Source organism: Tamandua tetradactyla, chromosome 18, assembly GCF_023851605.1.
Source record: "Tamandua tetradactyla isolate mTamTet1 chromosome 18, mTamTet1.pri, whole genome shotgun sequence".
In the NCBI taxonomy this organism is placed as follows: Eukaryota; Metazoa; Chordata; class Mammalia; order Pilosa; family Myrmecophagidae; genus Tamandua; species Tamandua tetradactyla.
In genome coordinates this window covers 23,018,848-23,030,763 of record NC_135344.1, presented here as the reverse complement: position 1 = coordinate 23,030,763, position 11,916 = coordinate 23,018,848, and the positions used below count along the sequence as shown (strand labels likewise).

General features: G+C 44.3%; 1 protein-coding gene across 1 annotated transcript in view; it reads right to left on the bottom strand.

The window, feature by feature from the left end:
• Positions 1-6,423: 6,423 nt before the first annotated feature.
• Positions 6,424-11,916, bottom strand: part of CPLX4 (complexin 4) — a 37,181-nt gene continuing 31,688 nt past the window's right edge. The window contains exon 3 of the mRNA XM_077136128.1: positions 6,424-6,651. Coding sequence (XP_076992243.1) covers positions 6,424-6,651 — 228 coding nt within the window. The remainder of the gene's footprint in view (positions 6,652-11,916) is intronic.

The window sequence follows — 11,916 nt, the reverse complement described above, 5'->3', positions numbered from 1 at the left end:
AGCCCAGTCAAACTATTTCAGTATTTTTCATTCTCAAATTTAGTGTATCATTGCCTGTTTCCTCATTTAGGCAAACTCCTGCCATCCCTCAGAGTCAAATGGTTCATGGCTGCTTTGCCTTTCGTCCTATAGAAGAAGGTAAAACCCAACCTCTTCTTTCTCCCTCTCCTCCGGTTCCTTGCCTTGGTCACTGTCAACATCATGGCCATCTCAATAACATCACTGATCACTCAGGATGTGCCAGACACAATATGTTAAACTTGCATGTGTGTTCTCATTACATTCTTATAGCACTCAGTGAGGTCAGTATTTTGATCATCTTCTTTCCCTCACCCCCCACATTTAATCCATCCACACCCCCATTTGGCCCTCTTTCTGAAATCTTCTCGTATCTGCCCACTCCTCTCCATCTCTAACATGGTGTAGACCACCTTCTCTTGCACATATGGAGTACTCAATTAATCTTCCAATTGGTTTCCCTCCTGCTGCTCTTAGTTCCCTATTTATTCCCCACTTTCCACTCAGCAGACAGATGACCTTTTTCAAAATATCAATCAGATAATGCCACTCCCTGCATACAACTCTCCAAAGGCTTATATTTTATGTAATATAAAATCCCAGGTCCTTGCACTGTTCTATAAGATCTATCCCTCGTTATTTAAAACTGTACTCTCCTACCCACCCCAACTTGTTCACTGAGCTGAGGCCACACTGGCCTTTTTTATTATCTTGAAACCCTCCAAGCTCTTCGCTGCCTCAGGACCTTAGCTCCTACTGTTCTCTCTACCTGAAATGCCCTCCTCCTAATATCACATGATCCTTCTTGTCATTTTTTTTCCTAGTACTTACCACTCTCCAAAGGTATGTTATTTGTTATTTGCTCACTTGTTTACTACTTTCCTCCTCTCATTAAAATATAAGTTTCACGAAAATAGGAACTTTGTCTACTGGAGTCCCTGCAACCAGAACATATGTTGCATGTAGCAGTTGTTGATTGAATGAGTAGCTGCAAGGAAGTCAACTTTACAGATGAGGAAATAGGTTTAGTAACTTGTCTAATTTCACCCAGTGTATTGATTGGCATGAGTATACATGGTTTCACTTTCTTAGAATCGGTCATCAACAGTTTTTCTAAAATATTAATTACTTCTCATGGGTCAAAAAGCTTTGCCTTTCTTCCTAAATAGCCCACAAAAATCAGTTGATCACTTTCACAAGGCATTTCAGTCCTCTCCAATCATGTTAGCATCAGAGCTGGCTGGGATTTCCTCCACCGTCTTTGATGTGGGCATTCATTAAACGAGGCAAGAGGGTCTCTCATGCTGATACCTCTGCCTTCCAGCCTGAAGCCCACCCCAACCCAGGTTTCTCTCTTAGCGGGGGTGCACCATCTTAGGGGATGCCATTCTTTTTCCAAGGTGGCTCCTGCAACTCCATTGTACACTATTAACTTCTATCTGCTTTTATGGTTTACTGCAACCTTAGTGGACATTTGTCTGTTGATTTTTATTGTAGGTTCTCCTTTGACCCCTTAAGCCCTAAAAATGCTGATCCTATATGCCCTGATGAATCTAATTAGCCCCTTTTAACCACCAGATGCTTTCAATGAGATTTTCAAGATGCTCCCCATGTATCTGCATTCAAACGTCAGAAACTTTGCATGCATTTACTGCATTCTAAGTTAAATGAATGATCTTTAAAGACATACAACTTGGCAATTGCTAAAGGTTTCTGAAATGATTTAAGAAAAGCAAACATTACTTTGCTCTCTTTATGCTATCTTTTTATAGATCCAGGAAATAGATGCTGTTTAAGAATAACAATGTCATCAGTTTCTGGATGACGTTTATGGATGGACAATATAGTTTTCCAAGGACATCACCAGCACTTTAAGGTTACGTAAAGAAGCCAAATTTGGGTATATGTGGATTTGTCATTCTAGTCTCTCTATTTTGGTTAAGTTTGAAGTTTTTTGATATTAAAAAGTTTTTAAAAAGGCAAAAATATCCAAGCTTACTGAATCTGAATTTTTTTTTTTTTTTACATGGGCAGGCACCGGGAATCGAACCCAGGTTCTCGGGCATGGCAGGCAAGCATTCTTACCTGCTGAGCCACCATGGCCTGACTGAATCTGAATTTAATTTCTATGTTTTCAAATTTTATTTTACATTCTCCAAGCTTCATTTCTGGTAGCTCTCAAAACCACTATTTCTAATACGGCATCTGAGTTACTGCACCAACCCTCACGGTCTGTTCACATTACTTTTTGCTTTTTCAGTTTACTGTTACTTGAAAGAGCCACATAATGGTCTTGGGGAAGGAATTTCTTCTTGGGGAAGGAATTTCTTCTTGGGGAATTATAGGGATTTTGTTGCAATTGTACAGAAAGATGCTTTATATCTATAACATCTTCAGAGACATAAAACAGTTTTCTTGACTGGAACACTTGGGAGCATTAGCATTTTAAATGTTTATGAGAATAACAAGATACAAATTCTCCGTCCAGAATTCTTGCGGTTATATGGTGAATGTACTAATTTCCTTTTAACATTTATGTTTTTAGTTGCATTAAAAACATGAAATTCTTATAACAATTTTCTCTTGGTGGGGAAGTGACATTTATATATGAACTGTTAAATGCTTTGGACTTTTTTTTTTTTTTTTAACATGGGCAGGCACCGGGAATCGATCCCGGGTCCTCGGGCATGGCAGGCAAGCACTCTTAAATGAAAAGCCCTACACACAAACACATGAATGTAGAACAAATCTGTGCCCATTATTTCAGCTGCTGGGGAGAGGAGAGAAGGTGAGCTCCAAAAGCTTAAAGAATCCAAATTCTATTTCATCCATTTATTTTAGCCTCTTTTTCCATCATATTTTCTTTTACACTAGAGGTGCTCACAAGTGGAGTTCATTCATTTCCACTCCCAATATTTTATTATAAAATATAAAACATGTATTAAGAAAAAATTAAAACATATAGAAATGTTGAAAAGATTATATAAACACCATGTACCTACCACTCCAATTCTTAAGTTAATATTTTGATATATCACTCTATTGCATCTTTTTATCCATCTATCCATCTCTTGTGGGTTTTTTTTTTTAGTGCTTTTTAAAGTAAGTTGCAGACTTTAGTACATTTTGCCCCCAAATACTTCAGCATGCATATCATTGGTTCAATATATTTTAAGAGTTCTCATTTTTTGGGTAAAATTTACATATGGTGAAATGCACAAATCTTATGTGTATCATTTAATGAATTTGACAAATGCATATACTTTAATAGCACAAAACTTTACCAATATGTGGTGCATTATCATCACCCCAGAAAATTCCCCCTTTTTTTTTTTTTGGCATGGCCAGGCACCGGGACTTGAACCCAGGTCTCCAGCATGGCAGGCGAGAACTCTGACTGCTGAGCCACCGTGGCCCACTCCCCACATTTTTACCTAATGAACCCTCACCACCATTCCCCAGAGACAAACACTGTTTGCTATTTTTTACCACAGGTTAGTTTACCTGTTCTAAAACTTCATCTACATATATAGTATATTCTATATTGTGCAAGCATAATGCTGTTGAAATTCATTGTGCTGGTTTGTGTAACAGACGTTCATTAATTTTTATGACTGAGTAGTGTTTCACTGTACGAATATTCTATAGTTTATCCATTCACCCCTTAATGAACACCTGGATTGCTTCTACTTCCTGGCACTTATGAATAAAGCTGCTATAAGCATTCTTGTACTCACCTTTTTGAGGACATGTGCTCTCATGTCCAAAGAGTGGAATTGCTCGGTCAAAGGGGAGTCTAACTTAGTATGTTAGTTTTATAAGAAACAGCCAGAACTTTTTCCAAACTGGATGTATTATTTTAGACTCCTTCCAACGATATGTTCAATTCCAGTTGCTCCATATTCTCATCAAAGGTTGGTCTTGTCAGTTTTTTTCATTTTAACAATTCTAGTGGATCTGTGGTGGTATGTCATTGTGGTTGCTTTTAATTTTCATTCCCCTGATGGTTACATTGAACATCTTTTTGTGTGCTTGGCCAATTATATAACTTCCTTTCATAAGTGTCTGCTGAAATTTTTGCCCTTTTAATTTTTTTTCTTATTGAATTGTGAGAGTGTTTTTTTTATATCCTAGAACCCAGTCCTTTTTCAGATACATGTTTTGCAAATATGTTCTCCCAGTCCATAACACATCTGTGGCTTGACTATTTTCTTAGTCGTGTCCTTTCATGAACAGGAGTTTTAAATTTTGATACAGTCTAAGTGATCAATTTTTAAATTTTATGGTTATAAATAAAACCTTTGTCTAAGAAAGCTTGGATTACCCCAAGATTGTAAAGATTTCCCTTGTGTTTTATTCTAGAGGATTTAGTTTTAGATTTTACGCTAAGTATATAACCCACCTTGAATTTCTTTTTGGTATGGTGGGAGGTAGAGATATAGGTTTAACAGTTAACAAGTGGTAAAATGTTGCCCATTAACATCATACAGCAGAGACGCCACAGGAGTGGGTTCACGCTGGGGTGTGGTGGGCTGTGGCATTGTCATATGAGGTTAAAGTGTGGTGTGTTGTGACATGAAAGGAATCAGACAACCAGGCAGAGTTTTCTAGCAGCCCTGCAGCTCCACCGGGACAATGATTAAACGGTTTTGGAGCAGAGTGGGCTGTCATGTTGAAATGCCAACTTAGTAATTTCCTTAGCAGAACTGACTACATCTTTTACAAGAAAGCAAGTCTTCTATGTCACCCTTCAGCTATTCTATGGAATAATTTGGCAGCTGTGGTATTTTCTGTTACAACAAAATGTACAAACATAAGGTCACACGTATCACCTCCCACCCATTCATCCCACCCCATCAGCCTATGGGGAGGGCAGTCCTATGTCCTGTGTCACGGCGAAGAAAACCCCTGAAATAAAAATAAACCATATCCATTATTTTATCATTTTTGAATTTTCTTGAAAAGTTTCTGCTATAAAACAACTCACCACTCACATACCAGTTCTAATAAAAGAGAAGCACGGTTTTAAAATGTGTCCATTTTAAATCTAGGGCTTGTGGACTCATGTCTTCGAGGATAATTAGCCTCAAACACTGCTTCTCCCAGGAACTTCCAGGAGGCGTTAGACTTCGCCAAAGGCTACAGGATCCGGACTCCAACAATTCGTTTTATTTGCTTACATATTTTCATAATAGGAAACTTCTCGTACAATACATTTGGGAACTCTGGGTATAGACTGGGTACCATTATTAGCCCCTATCTTTTTGGTCTAAGTTTCTTTTATATAGTCATTCTTCTTAATAAAATGTGTCCTGGAGCACGATTTTTAATCAGATTCAGTGATAAACCACTGTCTTGTTCTGTTCTGTTTTGGTTGCTCTGGTTAGACCGCTTTAAGTGTTTTAAAGGTGAATGTTCCAAGATTTTTGCATCGGAAGAGAGCAGGTGTTAGGAAAAAGAAATCTGTGTCTATACTGGAAGACTATGCCTCAGAATGACAGGATGGTTTATTGGAGGCTCTTCTGAAGGGGTGGGATGGGGAGGGGCATAAGAGGAAAAAGAAGGAAGACAGGTAGGGGAAGGGGCAGGAAGGGGCAGGAAGGGGCAGAGACATGGAGGGATGGGGGAGAGACTGATTTAACTTGTATAGCCCATGAACTATATCACCAAGTACAGACAAGAGGAAATAATCCCGAACTCAGAAACAGCCATAATCTTCAGTGTCCCCTAGCCTCTAGACTCCCCACCCTTGAAAACTCATTCTTCACATAGCCCCAGAATGACGGCCCACAATGCAAAGATCTGGTGGGTTCTGCTCTCTGCTGCCATCTTTTACCACATCCCTGCCACTACACCTTGCCTTAAAGGTGTCCCAGTGCTTAACTTGATGAAAAGTAGCAACAATGTCAAGGAGCTTGGGGACAAGAGGTGGTGGGTGAGCTTTGATTGCCCTTTGGCCTGGAGTCTTGGCTCCCAGGCAGCCACCCGACCCACCATATCTTTCTCTGAAGGGAACTGGCATCATGATAATAGCTGGGCAAAGGGGAAGATCTCACCCTCTAAGAAAGGACGTTGGAAAGGAAATGCCCATTTCCTTTAGTTTCTTCCTGGCTGTCCTAAAGCTCTTTAAGCAGGTATGTCTTCTGCATCATTCACAGCTGAAATTTCCTACTTGAGCCACATTTATAACTAAGAAGAAAGTATGTTGCCCCCTGCAAGACACTAACTAAATGCTCTACCAGGAACATCTCAACTATCGAGTTCCTGTCTACCTGTTTGTAGAGGGCTTCATCATGGTTTTCCTGTGTTCACTACATTAAAATATGAGCTGTTGCAAACGCTCCACGGGAGTGTGGCCTTCTCTGCCGGCAACCTGGTTCCCTCTCTCCACCCGTCCCCATAACCCTACATCACAGAACACTTCTGCTCTGCCGTCTGCTTGATTTCAGTGATGGTAGCCTGGGCTTTTTCTTTTATAGTATCCAAGTCTATGTTCTGGAGAGCATGCAACTGCCCCAAAATAGAATCTTTATCTTCTTCCTCTTCTTGGTCTTCATCTACCATTTTCCGGAGATCTTCAGGCAAATCCACATCGTCTCCAGCCATCTGGATTTGGTTCTCATCCATTTCACTCTAGATGAAAAATAAACACAGAGAGAAATACATTTACTCATTCAAAAAGAAGGGACGTTGAGGCCCGTCTACTAGGAAGGAAGTGAATGGTGCCTAGCCGTCTCGCAGCAGAGCTTGCAACCGGGTGCTGTGATGCAGCCTGTACCTGCTGGTTGCAAGGCTTCTCCCTCCCTGCACACTGGTTTGATCAGAATCTTCTAGCACGGTGCTTCTCACAGTGTGGTGCCTGACTAGCAGCATTAGCATCATCTCGGAGCCTGTTAGAAATTAAAACTCTCAGCCCCTCCCCGCCCACCCCAGACCTAGTGAGTCAGACACTCTGGGCTGAGGTCCAGGACTCTGTGTCTGAACAAGCCCTTTCTGGGACGCTGATGCCTGTGAAAGACTGAGAATCTCACGGGGCAGCTCTGCAAGTTTTGTAAAGTCTATCAGCTCCTCGGCGTGACCCTGTGGCCCTGGCTGACCCCACTGCAGAGGGTGGGCACACAGCCCCAGCAGGGCCAGACACAGCTCTTCCGGGTGCTTGTCACTCTTCAGTGGCCACCTCTGCTCGCCCCTGGCCCTGCCCCTCCCTTTCACTAGACAGAGAGCCCCTCATGGCATGGAATCACGTCGGAATCAACGTCACATCCCCGGGACCTGGAACAGACTGTGGCACACAATGGTTTATTAAATGAATCACTTGTAGCTTCTCTGAGTCAGCAAACTGACAGTTTGGACTACTTGGCTAATTATGCTGCCACCAAAGCTTGCCTTCCACGCTTCACTTTGTAGTCCTAGGAGTGGCTGTCCCAGGATGTCTCAGAGCACAATTCCTTTTTTGACATTCCTTTACCACTATGCTAGCAAACCCTTTGACTTGAAATAACAGAATCTAAAGAAAAACGTACTCGGGGAAAGGAGGCGGTAGCTTCAATTCCCAATTCTGGCTGCGATCAGATGATCTGAGATTAGGTTGTAACAGGAGGTACACTGGGTTTCAGGGGTGCAGAAAATTAAAAGGAGTGTCAGAAAAGCGAATGATGGGAAATATCTAAGTAGATGTTGGCGTCCACCTCAAGGTGTTGTTCATGATCAAACAGATTTGTTACCAAAGCTCAAGAAAAATCCTATAAAGATAAGATGAACATCTAAGTCTTCCTCAGACCAAATTGATTTGATTTCAGAAAGATTTTGGCACCTGTTGATTTCCCAGGTGGTGTCAGGACATACCTAAAGGGCGAGTCAACTCCCTTTGCCTGCGGACTGAGTAGAAATGGTCAGAAATGAGAATCAGTTTTTCTCCAGGTCCAGACAGCGTGCCAAGGGCATTTGTAAACTTTATTCTCCACCTGCAAAGTGGGCTGGAGGCAAGGTCCTGTCAGCTCTAACATTCCAGGGCTCCCTACTCCCTTGCTGGTCCTTGGAGAGGCTGACAGCCCCCAGCCTTTCCCCAGAGCACTCTTGGCCGAGCCTGGCTCCAGATACAGCTCTGAGAAGCTGATCTCGGATGCAGCAGAGACAAGGGTCTCTGGGGGGCTCGGTCCAAGACCCCGAAGCCCTCCCGGCACAGCCACACTCAGCATCAGCCTCAGGAGCTGCAGGGGCCTCTCCCCCGCTTGGCCAGAGACTTAAGCCCTCAAGGTGCTTAACAGATTAATTAGTTCCTCATCAAACTGTTGTGGGGATTAATGAGTTAGTTAATCCTCGGGGGCTCCCAGCCAATCTTCCACTCCTATTTATTTTTTATTGACTTACCCTAGCAGTTGGCGCCCTTGGCAGTCACCCTCTGGGCACTTCGGCAGGCGAGGGAGGGAATGCTCGATTTTAGCCTGGGGCTTCTCAGGTCTGCCCTTTGCTATCCACCCCGGAATAAAATGGTTTGAAAAGGGATTTCTGCAGAGGCTGGCACCTCCCCTCTGGTTGCAAGAGCCCAGTAGCTCTCAACAGATTCATCCTGGGACAGGATGACCGCTGTGCACCTGGAGGGAAAGGCTAAAGGGAAGCGAGCCTGCAAGACTTTAGGCGGCGGCACACAGTGCTCTCTGCATCCCCCACCCCACTCCCACCCCTGGCCTCTGGCCCTCAGGGCGCTGGCCAGGCTGCCCCCCACTTCTCTGCTGCCCCTGGAGACACTTTGGGATGCTCCTCCTTTAAGAGTGACTTTTCAGCTTGCTTTCACCTTGCTCCACTTGCCCACGGAAGGGAGGGTCTTGGGATTCCACTGTGCCTCACAGCTCGGGGAGGGAATCTTGAGTCCCCACAACATCTAAAAGTGATTCTCAAAGAGTGTTCCCCAGACCAGTAGCAGCAGCAGCGTCTCCTGGGACCATGTTAGAAATGCACATTCTTGGGTTCGGTCCAGAACAGTTGATAGAGAAACTCTGGGCGCATGCCCAGCATCTATGCTTTCCCCAGCCCTCCTGGTGACTGCGATGCTTGCAAAGGCTTGAGATTCGCTGCTGGATGCCAGAAGCCCCGAGAAGGCAGGGGCTGAGACCTCCTCCTCAGGCCTCAGAGCCCAGCAGTGCATCAGGCCTGCAGACGCGGACAGGACATGTATATGGAATGACCCGCAAGCCTTTCGTCAAGGACTGTGACCGCCGCAGTAATACATACACTGGGAGGTTCTCTTTGTTCTAAAGAGCTCTAAGTGCTTTCACAGCTACTGATTTATTTATCTTTATACTTTTGGGGGTAATACAACCCAGAGGTTAAGGACATCAGCTGGGTACGAACGTCAGCTTTACCAGTTTGGATAAGCTATGCAACCTCTCTGGGCTTTATTTCCTTATCAATGATTTAGGGGTCATATTATTTTCCTTAGAGTTGTAGAGGATTAATTAGAAGGCAGCTCTATTACTTAGAGTGTATTAAGCACTCCACAAATTGTAGCTATTCATAAAAATAATAACCCTCACAGTGGGGAGGGGTATTTGCACTGGATAAGCCTGACTCAGCCCACCAGAAGGCCTTGCTCTCTCCCTCCCCTCCCCAGGCATGGCATTCCTACTGACCCAGCTGACTCACTCCCTTCTGCGTACAGGGCCCTCAATTTGGGGAGAAACCTCCTAGTTGGCCTAGGCTCCCTGCCCCCCTCAGGCCCACCCCTAAGCCTGGCAGGAGCCGGGGGCGAGTAGGAATAGAGGCCCCCGGCTCCATCCCTCACTGGGTGTGGATCCCTCTATCCCCAGCCCATTCCTCAGGCCTGTGGTGTCATGAGGACAGAGCTGGCGAAGAGACCTGCGCAGGCCATGGGATGCATTTAGGCAGGGACTCCCGCGTCCCATGCAACCAGAGTACAGTCTAGCAGAGAGAGCTGGGCTCCGGGTGAGCATGTCCCTTTGGCCCTGCAGAATCCTCAGCCCATGTGGAGTGTGGCTGGAGGAGGGACAGAGGCCACCCAAGGCAGGTGGCCCCAGTAGTCCAGAATTGGGGGTGGCCAGAGAGCAGTACACGCCCCATCATTCTAGAAGGACAAGGCTACTGACCCTCCATCAGCAGAACAGTAGTTTCAGGTGCCGATTCTAGTGCTGGAATTGATTGCCCTGAGCCTGTGCCATGGACACCATATGACAAAGGGCAGGACAACCAGCCAGGGCCAGTGAGTTGCTAGAGGACAAGATGAAGCTCTCTGGAACCAAACCTGTGCCCCTGGCTTCATTAGCACTGGGTTCTAGGCTATGGAGCTACCTCCAGGCCTACGAGAGGCCCAGTGTAGGTGTCCCAATGTCAGAACCTATGGCCTATTCAGACAGCAACGGAGCAGAGGCAGCCAAGGATAGTCTTTCATGTGGTGACCTGGCACAAGTCATCTTATACTTCTAATGCTTAATGGAAGGTCCACTCTGAGATTATCGAGCAGACTGAATATGAAACAGCCTTGAAAAGCATCTAAGCTCTGCACATACGGGAGCTGTGGTTATTAATATTTTATAGAAGAAGGAGTGATCAGTCTCAAGGTCCCTGCGGGAAGGGTCCCTGGGACAAAGAAGGCTTGGCCAGTGAGGCAGCGGGAGGGAGAGCATTGGCCCTTAAGAGGAAGATCTGGAACAGAGCAAGCAATTAAAGGAGTATAAATAGGATTTGTGCAGTGGACACTGGGCAGCCTTGTTTTCTGCATTCTTAATGAACCACCCTGCTGATAGGACCTTGTCTACTATTCAAACAATGAGTGTTTTGTCCAGATTTTCTGCTGCCCATTGACACATCTTAAGTTGGGGAGACTACGAATATTTTGACACAGTTCACACATCACAAAGAGGCAGTAATGCCTCATTATGTCCCCCAAATAAAACTGTGGTTACAGCCCATATGCATTAACATCACTGCAGGCCAGAAACAGCTCTAGGAAGGAGAGGAGGTTTAGAAACTGTGGCATGAATGAATGAATGAATGAATGAATGAATGATTGGATGGATGGATAGAAGAATGAAATGAGCCAGCATATGATTCAGGGACTGATATGCTATGCTTTGTCCTTAGGGTTTCCGTTTTGTAGGTCTTCTCATTTCTAAAAATCTAATCAATTTTGGATATTGCTTAAGGCTCTTAAGAGCTCATATTTTTATGCCACAGAATTATTATTTTAATTGCCAGTGCCAAGTACTCCCTTATTCAAGTAACCCCAAATCCTGCCATTTTAATCCCCTGTAACTGATACCTGCCCTTTCACCAAAGGGCGAGCACAATTTTAGACTTACTACTCTCTCAATCTATAATTGGGCTTTCATCTTTGACCAAATTTGAGCCGTGATAATAAATTTTTATCTTGGGAAATAATATTGTGAAAGAGCTGAGCATTCACCACTTGCTAGAGTCTAGGCAAGCATGCTTGTTCTATAAGCAAATACCAGTTTCAGTGCTATCAGCCAGATTTGACTTTGTCTTTGGTTTGTCTATTTCTTTTTACTCTACACGATACAACTAGACTATGGGCTTTTTTTCCCCACCTTGACCAGCATTCTCTGTTGATACATTCTGTTAAGGATCCTCACCCAAGATCACAAACCACCCCCTCACCATCCTGATGAGTGAGAGAGGGGCACTGACCTCCAGGCAGAGCGACTTAGCGACATCTGCTTCCCAACCATCTAAGAGGGACCTACTGACTTGGGAGACATGGGGCTGGGGGTAGGAGAGATAAAAGAACATGGCCAGTCCACCAACACATCCCTAGAAGGTAAAAGCAAGCATGGTCTACTATACCCCACGTAAGAGGGTGCTCAGGCTGGACAGGAGGGAAGGTGTGAGTCCCTTGTGGGAAATTAATGAGGGTGTAGGAGA